We start from the raw sequence: 16,981 nt of genomic DNA on the forward strand, positions 1-16,981 counted from the left end.
TCAAGGCAGAAAATAAAAACTGTATGTAAATGTCCACTTACCTGAGACACTGCTACGATGTTGGTTGCGTAGGGTGGCAGGTCATATTTGCATTCCCTGCAGATTTTTTTTAAGGTCGAAACAGACGATACGGAAAGGTCTGGATTTCCTAACGCTTGTAAAACCAAAGGCAGGACACTGCTGAGCATCACTGGATGATCCGCTAACCATTCAGCCAGAGCGCCTACAGAGACACCATGAATTCATTTTTCAGACAGGAAAAAATAATATATATTTTTGTCTTGACATCTGTCGCCTTACCTATTGTGAACATGACCGTGTCGGCTAACTGGACATTGTTGATGCTGATTCGAGGGATGAGTCCTATCAAGCCTGGGATGACGTCAGAATAGTTCACATCTATTGTTTCTGCTATAGACTGGAAGCCATACAGCAAAGCTTCTGTGTGCTAAAGGAGATGAATATACATTTTATGGGGAAAGAAAAAGAAAAATATTCTTTACTTTGGGTTATTATGCATATTTTTGTCAAATTTTTTCCAAAGCTAAGACTTTTTTGAGCAGAAAACGGCTTACACTCCTTCTTTTTAACATCGCTAATCCATCTCACTCACCTGCCATGATGTAGGCTGCTCTGTATTCGTCAATAGCCTCCCTAGTTTATCATACAGGTTACTCAGCAGCTCTGCTCCCAGCATCTCATACACATACATGAGTGTGTCTGAGATGTCCACCCTGAAGGACAGAGGAGTGCAGACAGACATTTCAGGCGAGTTGCAGTCTTGAAATCCTACTTGTTAAATCTGTGTCAGACAGGTTTTGCCCCCCCCCCAGCCACCAGTGCGTTTAGAGCCCATTAGAGAGAGAGAGACACTCATTTGCTGACCAATCATCCAGTCAGTGAGTAATTTCAGATAGAGATGAATCAGGAATACAAATCGGGGAAAACAAGCACAAGTATATGCACCTGTAAATCCTGAACTGCTCCTTCTCATCCGAGGACCAGGATGCATATTCCTGGTCCGAGGGGAACTGGGCTTTGTGAAGCAGCACGTCCACCAACTGGAAATACACTGGCCTGTAGACCTGGAGGTACACTGCCTGCTTATCTGACTCAAATGACATGATTTCATCCTAAGAAAAAAGTAGGCACAAAGCAGGTATTTTTATGTTATAAAACTCCTCTTAATACCACTAAAAAGGGGAGATTTTCAAAAACTGTGTTTTATACATGGGAAAACAAAAATTTAGGGTTATTACACTCTGAGACAAATAATGTGTCAATATATCCATATACTTGCTTTGACATGATTCCCAATGGACATCGTCCTGTGTTTTATTAACTTTATATCCTGAAAGTAATTCAACTTATCTTTCTCCACACAAATGAACCTTCTGCTTACAGGTTTAATTTCTAAGAAAAAGTTGTGGTTGTTTTGAAGCAATCTGATTGGCTAACAAAGGTTTTAGCTTTGTGCCACACTGCCAACGTACCATGTAAGACAAATGAAAAATATTTCAAAAGAAGGACCAAAGTAGAAGTAGGTAAATGTTCAAATATCATCATTCAAAGCTGTTCTTACCTGTAGTGTGTACCAGAAGGTAAGTGTAAGGGAGCTAGTGGTCTCATTGACTGGATAGTGGCCGGGGATGCCTGTACAAAACATGATCATGTTGACTAAAGCCAGGAAGCTCTGCCAGTGATCCACCTGCTCCAACAGAGTCCTGCAGGCACCAAGATGAGGCGACGGCACAAAGGAAGCAAATGGGGGTTAGACGTAATGAAACACGATCACAGGATCACTTAAGGATTCTTTTTTTATATCAATATCATAACATCTGCCGAAACACAGACACACCTAGAGTGGTTCTCTCCCAGAGTCACAGCGATCCGGCAGATCCCATGGCAGGTCTCCATGTCTCCATTCTGCACAGCCTCCCTCAGCTGATCCTGGAGGGCCAACACTCGAGGAACCAGCTTCAGTAATGTGTTCACATATCTACAAACCATGAACAAAAGCTCTGAATATTTTCTGTGTCAAGACCTGAATGCATTAAGCACTACTATTTTAAAATAATTTAATATACAGCAGGAAAAACACAGCAAGCAAAAAGTGGAGGAAATATTTACTGCCGAGTCGAAAACTAACTCACTCTCTTCATGGCCAGCTTGATGGATTTATATTTTGTTCCCCCAAGACAAACATTTCTTTCAAATCATATTTCAGTCCAACTCGGTCCAGCCTCTGATCTCTGATCCAGCACACCCACCAAAAAGATCCCACATATCTACCAGGAACCAAAAAATCTATTCAAAGCCCCTTCTTGGAGCTACACCACTGTCAGTAATAGTCATGTCTACTAGCTGCTGTCTCAGCTGTTAATAATTCCCCTCACTCTGGAGAAATCACACACACACCGTTACACACACCCATCTCCTCATCTGCACATGACATCTTTAAACATCATTCCTCCTGTCATCACCGCTGACAGCGAGGGTGGGAGAGACTTTTGGAGATGAAGGACAGAGTATGTGTTCCCTGAATGTCACATAGAGGATTGTGTATGAGTTTTAATATTTCCTCAGACGTCGTGGTCTGAACACGGACATTTTAAAGGCCACCAGATGGACAGATGGATAGAGAATTGGCAAACATATTGATGAATTCATAAACAAAAGGATGGACAGATTGATTTTTTGTCAAACAGACAAACAAATCAATGGATACACATGAACAAGGACGGATAATCTGAAGGACCAATGGACGAACACTGTAGATGGATCCATGCGTGCATGTATGAATGGATGCTATGCACCTGGATGGACAGATGAATGGATGGAATGATTCAGACAAAAAGACAGAAATAAAGTCAGGAAGAATAAACCTTTCTTCATAATCCATTTTGTTTTTGTGCGTTTATCCTTATTTAAACTGAAAGCTTTGTAGCAAACGCTTAGCTTGTGTAATAGCCATTCAAACTAGAAACTGGCGTTTAGGTATATTATTAGCATATCATTAGAATATTTTAGTAATATCTTACTGATTATTCTGATGATTATCGTAACTAAATTAAAAAATTATAATAAACAATAAAATCTGCACATTTTGCAGAGTTTTCATTTAACCACTTAAGTTCATGTTATACAATATAAAAAATAAATAAAAATCCAAATAAACAAATAACTCAATTAATTAAAAAAAAACAAAAACATTTTATTGCCTAAAATGCAATGTCAGCTAAGCATTCCTTTAGCGAATACTTAATCATTTGTAGAAAAGAATGCATCTGCAGCCAGGGCATATTTACAGAGAAATAAGTTTTTTCATCTTTAATGCAAAATGAGCATTATTCCTAATGAGGTTTTGGCTTAGCTACTGCTCTGAGGTTGTTCTCTCAGCAAATGGCCTTTTTAGAGTGGATACTCCAGCTAACAATTATTCCATTAAATAAATTAGTTGACAAATATTTCTATAAACGAGCAGGGCTGTAGCAATACACTAATCTCACAATACAATACGATAAGCTATATTCTGCCCACAATATGATTTATATATAACAATATTCAGCAAACGATACATTTTTAAGGTTTTCTGAAATATTTTAGAGGGACAGAGTGATTTTGGTGACATTTTGTGACTGTTTCAAAGACATGGATTGAATTAATTGAACTGATGGTGTAATACAATAAATATTTTTTTATTCATGTGGATTTGACATAAAACTCAAAGTAGGATTTAATATATCCATCCTCGCAGATGAAAAATCAATACTTTCTGAGGAAAAAAATTATCAATAAATATTGTAGAATCAATAAAATTACACAGCCCTATAAGCGAGTAATCACAATTTATTTGATTATTCGATTCAGCCCCAACACAAACCATGCAGATCTACTGCAAAATAGGAAATTGTCATTGAACAAAGGATCAGCTGTCTATTGAAGAGTAAGTAGAGAAGGAAACAAATGCGTTAAAAAGAAAGAAGAAATTTAAATCATATGAAAATGATGCTCCTCTCACGTTAAGTTCACTAATTTCACTCAAGACCTTTTATGAGCTGAGAAATCTTTCATATGGCCGTCTCATATAAAGCAAATCCTCAAATCAGCAGTGCAGGATGAATGAGCCTCTGTTGAAATGTGGTCAAGATAAAAAAAAAAAAAGTCAAACTTGTGTTACTACAGAACTATACTCTGTGTTTGACCAACATTAGAAGCGTTGCCAGGAATAGCTCTCATCTTCACTGTCTGAGTGATGGCGTGTGTGTGCGTGTGTGTGTGTGTGCATTTACACACTCTAAAGATCATTTATTTTTAATAAGGTGCCTTTCAGACAGAGGTCATGCACTCTCAGTGCAGGAGAAGGAGTGCTTGATGTGTATGGAGGAGCAATGAACAGCCAAGAATGGATCTGTTTGCATTTATTCATTTCTGCTAAAAAAAACAACAAAAAAAACAGAAACTGATGACATTCAAGAGATTCCTCTGAGACCATCTGCTGCAGATGCATCTCCACTAACTCATCATCTCCTTTTCTTGCTTCCTTCCAGATGTTTTACACAGACTCCTCCTTTAATGTCTCCTTCTCCCTCCCACCCCCATTCCCTTTGTCCCTCTGTTCCCCTCTGCAATTACCGCAACGCTCTGAGACAGGGGAAACGGGTTGCCTGGCAACAGGATGCAGCTGGACCAATAGTATTCCCCCAAATGAGTTGACTGTAATGTGTTTAAACAGAGAAAGAGAACAAGAGACAGGAAGGAGGGCTTAGAACTGATGGTGAGAGATGAGAGGGAAAGAGTAGAAAGAAGCGGCCAAACAGGGAGAGAAAATAAAATACAAGGCCAGGAGCATGGAGGATGGAAGATGATGAGCTTTGACATCCTTTATAAAGATGAAGGGGGGGGGAAAAGTCTTGTAACTCGTTCAATACATTAATCTGTTTCCATTAATCGTGGATGCTCTATACTGTACTGCTGAGCAAGAAGAGTTGACAACTTTTACATGTCAAAAGAGCAACGACAGTCATCCTGCATTGTGGCTGCTACTTAAAAGGCATCAATGTGCTGAACCATCTGTTTGACAAGATGCCATTGTGTTCAAAGTGACCTGCCAGCAGCAGCAGCAGCCAGAAGCAGCACCCCAGTCTGAGGCGTGGAGAATAAAACCGTATATTCCTGGGCAGCTTCACACCTTCCCCCAGTCTTCCGCCTTCACACAGATTCCTCTCTTTTTCTCTTAGCTCAGTTACCCCCCACCATCCCCTGTCCGCTCTGTCTCTAGGGGAGGGGTAATGGGTGCCTGCCATGTCTGAATCAACCAGGGCATGATGACATCTCTCCCCCAGATCTGTAACCATAGTAACACCATCCAACCGAGAAATGCTGCTTTCCTCCTCTCGGCTGTGAGCTTGCCCTGTACCAGTCCCTTTCTTCCTTTCATCCATCCATCGCTCCCTGGTGCTTTCCAGTACCGACCCAGACAATTTTTTTTGCCCCCCCACATATTGTGTCTTCATTCTACTCCAGCATTAAATCAAGTGTAATTTCTTTTCTCACGACCACAACATTCAGCGGAAATAGGCAGCGAAACGACAAGCGAACCTTTGGGAATCGGGTTGAGAAATGGCGTTGACTACAGCCTCTACTGCCGTGTCGAAGAGCTCCGGGTCGGACAGGGCGCTGAAGCAGTCGTGCACCAGTCCTTCGCTCTCGTTGAGGGGCACGTCCAGCAGCACCCATGACGACAGGCAGCGCAGCACGCGGGCTTTAACCGCCCCGGGGCTATCGGCCCGCCGCAGTAGTTGTTGCAGTAAGGGGCAGACTGACCCCCACTCTCGGCCCAGGGCTCCCCGCACCTGAACGTGCAGCAAATGACAGACCGAGAATCACTTCATGTCGCTCAGGCTTTGGAGGTGTTCCAGATGTTTCAAATTACGATGCATTTCAAGTGTTCATGTCTTTGATGAGTCTGGCATAATTCAGTTTCTGAGAAGATCGGATTACCGGTACATAAGATGAATGAAAAAGATTTTCATATTGAAATATCAGCAAACAGAAAGCCATGTCCATCTACTGCACAATGTAAGCTCTCAATACTTGGTTGTAATCCTGTTGTTTGTGCACCTTTTTTGGCCATACTTTTTCCTTCCACTGAACCTTCCCTTACTAGGCGAGCTCACAAGCTTCTTTAAAATGCTGCTGAGATGTCAAATCGAGGCCAGTTTATGCCATTAAGGCCATAAACTGGCCTAAAAACAAAGGACTTAAAACTGCTTTTTAGTCCTTTGTAATATTCTACTTTTCTAGGATACTGTATTTTAGGTTTTCATTGCCATTGGGCAGAAATCATCAATTGAACAAAAATAAAAGATTCAAATATATCACTTTGTGATACAAGTTTGACGTTTTAAATTAAAAATTATTGAGATGAACTTGTATTTTTCAGACATCATTTTGTGAACTGCATTAAGTGAAGTAACCTGCAATATATATGTTACTTCTGCAACTAATGATTACGTTAATAATCGGTTATTGTATAGAATATCCTGACGATTAATTGGATTTTAAAAATTTGCACAGTCTACAGATTTTTCATTTAACCACTTAAGGTTACTTTATACAATGTCAGAAATACCTTAAAATATGAAATTAAACAATTAATTAAATTCCTTTTTTAAATTAGACAAACATTTTCTTTCCTAATCCTATGGTGGATTTGATCTGGATGAAGCTAAAACTATGCCACTCTATGCCACCGTGCTGGTGAAGCACGGTGGAGGCAGTGTCATGATGTTCAGAGGTCTGAAACATATTTACAGACAAAGGTGTTTTTATATTAAATGCAAAATGTATAATTTTTTTTGTACAATTTTGGCTTAATGCTCTGAATATCTTGTTCTTTCAACGAATGGCAATTGTTAAGAGTCTGCATACTCTAGTTAATGATTATTCAATTACCAAATTAGTTGACAATTACTACAACAGTTGAGTCATAAAGGAAAACCTGATTAATCATTAGTTCTAATATATATGTATGTGTACAATATATACTAATATTTATGGCTGTGCTGCCTTTTTTTAGTCTAATATGTTATTTTTCCACCTACTATAATTTCTTTAAATAATAAAATCTGTGTTCATAACAGTAAATACAGAGTTTATTTAGTTTTTGCGAACACAGAGGTCTGGAAAGCAGCAATAATTCAGAAAAGCATTAACAGCAAACAGCTGGAGCTGACCGGGGCAGACCTTACCTGTCCCTTTCGGTACTGCGGCAGGCGGCTTGTCTGGAACTCCTCGGGCAGCACAGTGAGCAGCTCCAGTAAAGCCAGGCAGCGTGCCCGGCCGTCCACCCCTCCCCCTTCCTCCTGAAACACCCGGACCATTTCCGCCACGGCGCCGGGCCAGGCCTCTGGCATCGTGTTGAGCGCCAAAGAGGCCAGCGCCACGCACAGCCGGGTGAGAACCATCTTGGAGCCGGAGGAGAAGCAGGCTATCTGGGAGAACAACTGGCTCTTCAGGGACTCGTACTGGTCTGTGGGGATGTCCGACCAGTACCTGGAGATTTTGGTGTGAAGCGCGCTGGCCCCAAAGTACTGAATCTCAGGCACCTGTGAGAGAAAACACATAGAAGTTAACAAAACCTTTCAGCTAATAACTAACTAATAACTAAGATTGTTACTATTATTGAGTTTTTGAGGATCACGTACCTTATCCGGGCTAAGTAGGGCCCAGCAAAACTGCCAGGCCTGAGGTGAAACTTGAGCTTGCATCAGCCATTTCTGGGCCAGATTCTTGTTCTCTATATTTGGATCATAATATAACTGATGGAGAGCCTAGAAATAAAAAAGAAAATAACACAGCAGTTTTATGAATTCAGAATGAGAGTTGAATCATCCGTAAGTTATTGTAATAAACGTCAGAAAACACACGACAGAGGCCAGTTAATGATATACCAAGAATTTACTGAGCAACAGATTCAAAACTGCTGAAATTACTCAGGTCCTCAAGTATGGACGGACATTTATAAGATGCTCAAACTTTGATAACTAGCTTCAGTGAATCATGTCATTTATGTAAAATAACATGTAGACAAGAATCTAACTGCTTTTATTTTAACAAAAAAATCAACATAAAAATCAAACTGATTGCTTAATAGGGCTGCACAAATGTTAAAAAACAGACAGATAGCCTGACTAATTAACCAGCTCATATCAGCTCATTAAACTCGTTTGATTCTTAAGAGCAGAACAGAGAGAGGTACTATTCTACACATTAAGTTCGTCAAAAATATTTGCAGGTGTTTTATTCTTTTTTTTTTTTGCTAAAGTCTGTGCATTAAAATATCAAATAAGTGATTAACACAAAAATTGTGACAATTATTTTAGCAGTTGCAGAAGTAATTGTCAGTTTTCTAATTAAAATAGAGGAAATTAGATCATGTTTGAAATTTCAGTGTTAATGGCAATAAAACCATAACATTCTTCCTCAAGGTGATCATACAATGAGAATCTGGTACGGTACCATGCCTATGCTTGACACGGTGAAAACGTTGGGTGTCTGGGAAAATAAGCCAGGAAACAAAGACGAAACAAAAGAAAAAGCAAAAGAGAAAAAAACAGTCCGCCTTACTCCTGACTGTCAGGGAGAGAGGTTACTTTGGAGTAGAGCTCACACAAACACACAGTAGACACATTACCCCAAAAACCTGAGCAGAGTAGAATGCAACGAACTGAAAACAGCCATCTTTAAAGCACAGCTTCAAGTTATTTGAGCACTTGAGTGCAACGAAGACAAAGAAAGGGGAGAGGCGAAGAAAAATGTATGAAAGAGGAGCAAGTACGAGACGGCTATAAAGAAGATGATTAATCGGCATCAATTAGACTGATGATTCTAATTCTGGCAAAGCTGGAGTAATGATTTTGAAAAATGTCAGCTTCTCTCTCACATATTGTCAAACACACTTACACAAATACACACGGCCAATAAACTAAAACCTCTGGCAGGCAGAGTAAACTGCCTTACAAAGAACATGGGGGGGGGGGGGGGGGGGGGGGGGGGGGGGAATCCATTCTGTGAGCTTCTGATCTTGAATTTTTACCCCTGCAGACTTGTCACATCAAATCCTCCACCAACAATCTTTCGATCTCCATTTCATCCATCCAGCTGCCACCCTAAAGCCAACACTCTGCATTCATTTTCATCCCAGCCCTTTGGAATTCAATATCAAACGTCTTGCAAAAGAAAAAAAAACAAACAAAAAAACATACAATAAAAAACTAAAAATGATTCTTTGTCACGCAAGAACAGAGTCAGACAAAAACATTTTGCAGCTGCAAAGAAGAACATCAAACCAACGTCAAAGCCAACTGGAAGCAGAGTATCAGGTAGTAATTGCTCAGTCTGCCATCATCCTGTACAATTATCTGTCTCCCCTTTCTGTGCAAGACTACGAACAAGTCAAACTGGGTGTTAATAAGCTGAATTTCTGCAGAGAGCCTGGTATCACTTGTATCTGTAAGGGTGGAAACAGACACACACTGTAGGTACCCATATATAGTAGAGAGCAGGTGCAGCATTTATAATATGCCTGCAGCTTTAACTTATTCATGGCTGGCAGGGTCTCTGTGCTCCGAAAGAAGAAAAGAACTACCTCCATTTTGTGCCCTTTAAAGAACATACTTCACCCATATATAAACTTGGCTTTGATGTGCTTTTCCAGGAGACTATAGGGATTAATGTAAACAAAATGGTACAATTGAGCTAAAAATAAAATTTGTGGTAGCTTCCACTGTGTCTTTCAATGGATGATCATCACGGCGTCCTTTGAACAGGCATCCAGCTCCACTCTGGCCTTTCTCTAAATGAGGATGTGATTATCTCAGAGTTAAAAGAAGCAGCACATCATTACTGCAGTCCACTCTGTGACCGCAGACCCCTCCGAATCTAATCTGAAACAGTTCAGTGAGCCCTTCTGAGGGTCATTATCGAAAACCAAAGACACAACACGGGCTGGTTAGTTCACTCCTTTAATCTTACAAAAATGCCCTTTTTCAACAAAAATAAAAACCACCGCCAGACATATCAAACATTAATATGACTTATTATCCTGTTCTTTCCACCAGTGCAAAGCTCTGTCCTGACACTCCTGAGTTTAAATGATTCTGATCTTTTTTTATGTAATAATGAGGAAAATATTTCCAGATAAATTGAAAATACAGCATATAAAATATTGCTTAGTTATAGTTAAATATCACAACTAACACATAACAGATACATTGGTTTGTGTTAAATCATTAAATGGCTCACTAATGTATTGTAACTATAAAGGTCCTTAGGAAGCCTTTTTCTGCTAATTGATTATTGATCAAGACGACAAGCAAAAATGCCTCAAAGAAGGCTACCTAATGATATTTAAATGTCAAAGAGCATCAGATTTTTAAGTAAAACACATTCAAAACTATCTGGAAAATTAGAATTAGCTTCCTTAATTGAATCTCCAATGAACATTGTTGTTGAAGCAACTTGCTACCAAGTAGGTACGGGGCACAGAAGATTTTTTTTGATTGGATTACGAAGTTCTGATGTGTCGAGCGTAAAATTTTATGGTCCTGTTCAGTAGATGATTTCCTAGAAAATGTCTCTAGATTTGACTATATATAACCACACCTCTAACAAAATGACTGAAATTGGTACCATAATAACGGCGCACCTTCAAAGAACACACCGTGAAGGATAGAGAATAACGATGTATGCAGAAGAAGGGACAAACCAGAAGTGAGATAATGAACTATTTTTGTATCAACTAATTATTCTAATACAAATGTAAACAAACAAACACCAAATAACTCTAAAAAAAGAAAGGAAGATAGATTTTCTTTTTACAATATAAAATCAATAAAGCTATTGTTTACATCCAAATATTCAGAAGAGGTCTCTTGACACGATAACAGGTGATCAGTTTTCCACTCATCCAACCTTCAGGAGTTGCCCTGTTAAGGCCATCACTGTGACGAAAACGTGACTTTGTGTTATATCTGTGTGAATAAAGGCCTTTAAGCCTATCTTCATTAATAAAAGACGGAATTATTTGTCTCAGTACGTGCGTAGGTGTTTGTTGACAGCACACGGACATAGAAAAAATTAAGAGTAGCATGATGTTGCCAATAGCGATGAGATCTGAGCCCAAAAGCAAAACAAATGTCTCATATCACTCTTATTTCTAAAGCTCGGCTCAATGGACAGACGGAAAGAATAATCTTGCCTTCTGATAAACATTTCAATTGACTTTAAATTCGTTTTAGGAACTATCTTATAAGATATTAAAGCCACATTCACATTTTTTTCAGTCTTCCCACCATAAGTGCTCATTTTTTATTTATATTAGGAGCAAAAGCAAAGACCTGCTATGTATCACAGAGACAAAATGACTAAGGAGGCCACATTTAAAGCTGTACTTAGCATCTTATATTAACTATTAGCAAGGTTAGTATGGCTAGTATTACGAGAGCAGTCTGTGTGTTCCCCAGTTCTACTATGAGACTTTCAAAAATCTGCCAACATCAAATTTTGTTCCAAGACAGAGGTTAAACGCTCCACTACTGATTCTGAATAGCAGAGGAGGTAAACGTGTAAAGTCCAATCAGTCCTGAATGGACACTGATACTAATAGTGGCTCATTTTTAAAGCTTGCTTTGACGGATTGGAGACAATTGCAATGCGACACAAAGTGACCCACTGGCCAATCACCCCTGAGCAAGATGACGGACAGGTCAGACCGAGCATTATGCTGAACTGTACAGAAACTCCCTCAGGACCGAATTATAAAATCTCAACAGGGCAGTACAGCCCAGGACTGACCTCTACATTTCCTCTGCAACACATTTTAGTACAGTGACAAATGTAAGCCAGCACACAACCCAGTTCTTTATGTACAAAGATACCAACAATGTGTGACTTTGTTTTAAAGGACCCAAAACCAAACAAAGAGTTTTCTGTTGGACGCAGGCAAACTCTGGGCCAGGGACCATCATCTCTGGCACCATGTAGACAATACTGTAACAGTGCATACTGATTCTATTTATTTTTAAAAATGTATTTTACTCTAAACACTGAAAGAGAAATGATAATGTCCCAGTGTAAAAAGAAAAATCCTCAAAAGAGCCTCTTTGGGTTTTTACAATTTTGCTTTAACGTCATCCGATTAGTGATGCAGAGAGGCTATACCAATTATTCCTAAGGGCAATAACATCTAAAATCTAAAAAAAAGAAGAAGTGTGTTGCAGGTTTCCTCATTAATAAAAATGAATCTAATAAATTTTGTAATTAAAAAAGTCCCTCTAGAATTCAGGTGGAAATAATGTACATTGGGTTGTGTTATTTTGTTTTCCCCGATGGGGTTTATCAAAATCCAGGAAATGACAGATTTTAAGATGCAAAACAGATGAGGCAGTACTCTCTGTTTGGTTGCAGCCATTTATGTTTTATTTTCTTACTTGTGAAGCCGATACAAATGTTTATGACCAAGCTATACTCGTTCATTCACGGTGCTGAGATTACTCCACAGCTGTTACTACTGTTTTCTGCATGTATATAACATGCAGAAATAATTTGTGGAGAATAGCTGTAATAATAATAAATCCAACTCATCGAACACAACTTTGTCAGGCAAAACAACAATTACTACTAACAATAAATAGTTAAAAGGTTTTCCCCAGAAATATTGCTAAACCCAGTGGTTGGGCACTAGGGCAGTTATTCATCCAGCAGTCCGTCGTGTTTTTGAGTTAATTTTCTTTAATTATGTGTCACTGGAAGATATGAAGATTAATATCGTGAAAAATAAAACATAAAAAATAAAAAAAACTTAAATAAGCAATGCTAAGCCTGGTGGGGGCACAAGTAAAGCCTGGTGGCCTGCCAGGCTTACATTACACTTTGGGAAACCCTGAATCCTATATGTAAAAAATGCAAACATACTGACACTGCCTGTTATGTTAATTCGATGCTTTTGACATGTCTCTATTTTATTTGAATTTAGTGCATCATGGTCTTCCCCAGTGGCTTACAAATGTGACAATTGTGATTGTCGATATATACCAAGGGTTTGAAAAGTTGCCATATCAAAAATATCAAACCATTTTTGATGGTTTGATATGATTTTTGTCATATGATTCAAAGTCTTTTTAAACGAATGTCAGTGAAAGAATTTTCTCCAGCCATACGGTGCACACAGCACATTGCTTGTCACCCCGACAGAGAAAGCTTGTACACTTTTCTCTTGCTAATACAAAGACAAATGTGGCAGTTTGTAAATGTTTTTGTGTGTGAAAAACATGGAAAGTCATGATGTGGAAACTAAAAATTGCAATAGCAGTCCCATGACTCTTAGGAAGGTAAAGCTGTCTCAGACCCACAGTTGGCAAGGTACAAGTGAAGGCAGACTAAACTGTCAAAAAATACAAAAATGCAATATTATTATACTAGCAATAATTATGTTATTTACAGAGCCAGGAAATATATAAAACATTCCATATAACATTATTATTACTGCAATAATTTTGTTACATTGTTTTATTTCTAGAGGGACATAAAATCATAAAAAAATAAAACTATAATATAATTTTATGCATTCCTGTTTGTTTGTTGTTTTTGGTTTTTTTGCTAAACTCCATGGCCATTTTACTCAAGGTTACTCTGTGCTCTCATTTTCAAAAGAAATAAATCAGAATAAAACACAAAATCCCATACAGCTATCACACCTGAAACCAGATGCCAAATAATTTCCCCTGCAGGAATGTGCATCGCTCCCTCTGATCTGCCTTTAATCAGTTCTGTCGCATCACCAATCTCCTCAAGCCCCCTCCTGTTCCTCTGCTGGCACCTTCCTCACCTTTATCTTCCTTCATCAATCCTGCTCCTCCACTGAGCATCTCTCTCCCTCCCTCCCATCATTCCTTGGTATGTCCAAGACATTGGCCGCCCAGAAGGGTAATTCATCACAGCAACCTGGCACTTAACAGGGCCGTGCAAACACACACACACACCACTATACCTAGTGCCTCACAAGAAAAACACAAGACCCAGAGAACCACAGTGTATTGCAAGGACATGAGCTGATCACTTTAATTCCATATAATCCGTACATTACAAATTAAATTGCTAAATACATTTTTAAAAATATATCTATTATGTGGTCACATTAGAAATAAAGTTCAATTTTAAAAGTGAGACACCTTAAAACAGCAGCTTTTTAAACGACCAGCATAATAACTGTTAGACAAACTGTTGACATGTGAAGACTCACCTTCTCTACGTTTTCCACCGTGAAGTCCAGAGCGTCCTGTGTGGTTGCTATTCTCCCCGGCGTCTCCATATCTCCGCGGACACGGAGCTGTCAAACGGGTAAAGCGGAGAGAAGCGTTCACTTATTGAATTCCCGCTACAGATACTCACATTTCACTACTATATTCCCCACAGGAGCCTGTCTTACTGTTTTATTTTCGTTGCTTTAATTCGTATCTGGGCTTTAAGGATGACATGGAAACGCCGACCGGAAAGCTAACGCTTAGCCAGCTGTCGCTAGCCCTGCCACAGTAGAAAAACCACACTAAGCAAGCGGCTATGCTAACGCAAAGCTAACTAATATAGCAATGCAACCGGACACGGGCGCACACACGCAACAACCCGATTATGTAAACAGTCTTATTGTGACAACATAGTCAAAACTACGCAATGACAGTATGTTGTCTGAGGGAAGCTCAGAGGACTGTCATTTCCACACCTTTCTGTCCACCGACGGTATGAGACGATGCTGGCAGCTCCCTCCCAACCGCTTCTCCGTCACCAGGAGCTTTTTGCTGCATTCAAGAACTATGGGAAATTCTGTATTCGAAGCATAGTGAAGATTTGGATACGTACTGATTCTTATATATATATATATATATATAGTACAGACCAAAAGTTTGGACACACCTTACTAATTCAATGGGTTTTCTTTATTTTCATGACTATTTATAAGGCAAGAAATCCCACTTATTAACCTGACAGGGCACACCTATGAAGTGAAAACCATTTCAGGTGACTACCTCTTGAAGCTCATCAAGAAAATGCAGAGTGTGTGCAAAGCAGTAATCACAGCAAAAAGTTGCTACTTTGAAGAAACTAGAATATAAGGGGTATTTTCAGTTGTTTTACACTTTTTTATTTAGTGCATATTTCCACATGTGTTATTCATAGTTTTGATGCCTTCAGTGTGAATCTACAATGTCAATAGTCATGAAAATAAAGGAAACTCATTGAATTACAAGGTGTGTCCAAACTTTTGGTCTGTACTGTATATATATATATATGTGTGTGTGTGTGTGTGTGTGTGGGCGTGTGTGTGTGGGTGTGGGGGTGTGTGTGTGGTTTAGGGGGGTGCATGTGCGTGTGAAGTGTAATGACGCACAGCTGTAATATGTGTTATGTTTATTTTCTAATTGACCAGTTGGTTAAACAGTTGAAAACAGCTATGATTTTTCCAGTGAAAAAGAATAAACAGGTGTTCAACCATACAAGGTTAGACATTGTCATTACATCCTCTAACAATTTATATAATGTGTCACTGCCAATTTCATTGGGACAATGTGGGGGGAAATAAGTTTATCAGCTGCAAAGACATGATCTATTGTATGTTTTGCATGTCTAGTCAAAGAGGGAATGAGTAACTCTCCTGTTAAGCAAAAATATTTATTCTTTTAAAGTGTTTTCTTAATTATTTCTACAGTTTTCTGGTTCTTAAACATATACCTCTCTTTATGTATGCAACATTATTTATATCTACGTGCAGATCATTGAACATTCCTAAATGAAGAATCAAACCAAACACCAAGACTAAAGTCAAAGAGATGTTTTCTTTTCTGATAAGCTACAAACAAATTACAGTTATTTTGAAGAATGAGCCTCTCTCTGGAGGTTCATTGTGCTTTGCTCAATAGCCAATGCATGTACACTGATACAGAAGGGCTCAACTAGATTGCGCAGTTCATTAAAAAAATAAAAACATCACTGCTCCTATGTTCTTCAAGCACTTGATTAATGAACCAATTTGTGAGCTTCATTAAACACATAACTTGTGCGTACGTTTAATGTTTATTGCCTAATATCCATCACAAACACATATTATTTAGATTGTGTATGTTTTCATTACTATTCAATATCCCCGTACACACCCTCTTACATTTTTGTAAATAATACTGTAAAGCATGCAGGTTCCTGCATATTTTTTAAACTATACTGTTACTAGTATATTTGATGTCAATATTCAATTATATATAAGGACCCATTTTCTAAAGCATGACAGCTCCTCCCAAGGAGCCTGTTATAGTGCTAAATTGAAGCACCTTGCTTTTTATTGTGATTTTTAATTGTTACTGTCAGTTGTTATTATATTGCAACATAAATGTAAGTAAGAAGGTTTCTTTGACCAAGAAAAGGCTTTGACTCTAATGATAGATGTTAAAAATATGTATATATTGAGCAGAGGTTATGAAGTGTGTAGCAAAAAAAAATAAAATAAAAATATATAAATAAAATAAAAAATAAAAAAAATATATATATATATGTCCTTCAATCTGGTGGCATGCAGACATGTCTAATACAAGCAGATTGTCTGGACAAGGCAAGGGCGCCCCCATGTGGGTGAAACAATGCATTGCATCACGGTAGTATTCATTCATTCATCCATCTATTTTCTAACACCCTTGTTCCTAGTGGGGTCGGGAGGTGCTGGTGTCTATCTCCAGCTAACGTTCCGGGTGAGAGGCGGGGTCACCCTGGACATGTCGCCAGTCTGTCACAGGGCAACACAGAAACAGACAGGACACACAACCATGCACACGCTCACACCTAGGGAGAATTTGGAGAGACCAATTAACCTGACAGTCATGTTTTTGGACTGTGGGAGGAAGCCAGAGTACCCGGAGAGAACCCACGTATGCAC

General features: G+C 38.9%; 1 protein-coding gene across 3 annotated transcripts in view; it reads right to left on the reverse strand.

The window, feature by feature from the left end:
• Nucleotides 1–14,852, reverse strand: part of LOC116725722 (importin-13) — a 29,274-nt gene extending 14,422 nt beyond the window's left edge. For 2 of the 3 annotated variants that reach the window (XR_004340459.1, XM_032572016.1), the window contains exons 1-11: nucleotides 14,492–14,776; nucleotides 14,306–14,392; nucleotides 7,710–7,835; nucleotides 7,254–7,610; nucleotides 5,602–5,855; nucleotides 1,859–1,999; nucleotides 1,583–1,724; nucleotides 967–1,133; nucleotides 614–734; nucleotides 301–448; nucleotides 42–223 (exon numbers count right to left, since the gene is read on the reverse strand). Coding sequence is in view for 2 of the 3 variants with exons in the window: in XM_032572016.1 (XP_032427907.1) it covers nucleotides 42–223; nucleotides 301–448; nucleotides 614–734; nucleotides 967–1,133; nucleotides 1,583–1,724; nucleotides 1,859–1,999; nucleotides 5,602–5,855; nucleotides 7,254–7,610; nucleotides 7,710–7,835; nucleotides 14,306–14,374 (1,707 nt within the window). In the remaining variant the exon portion in view is untranslated. The other variant, XM_032572017.1, reaches the window with a different exon arrangement.
• Between the last annotated feature and the right edge of the window lie 2,129 nt (nucleotides 14,853–16,981).

Source organism: Xiphophorus hellerii, chromosome 9 (genome assembly GCF_003331165.1).
Source record: "Xiphophorus hellerii strain 12219 chromosome 9, Xiphophorus_hellerii-4.1, whole genome shotgun sequence".
Taxonomy (NCBI): domain Eukaryota; kingdom Metazoa; phylum Chordata; class Actinopteri; order Cyprinodontiformes; family Poeciliidae; genus Xiphophorus; species Xiphophorus hellerii.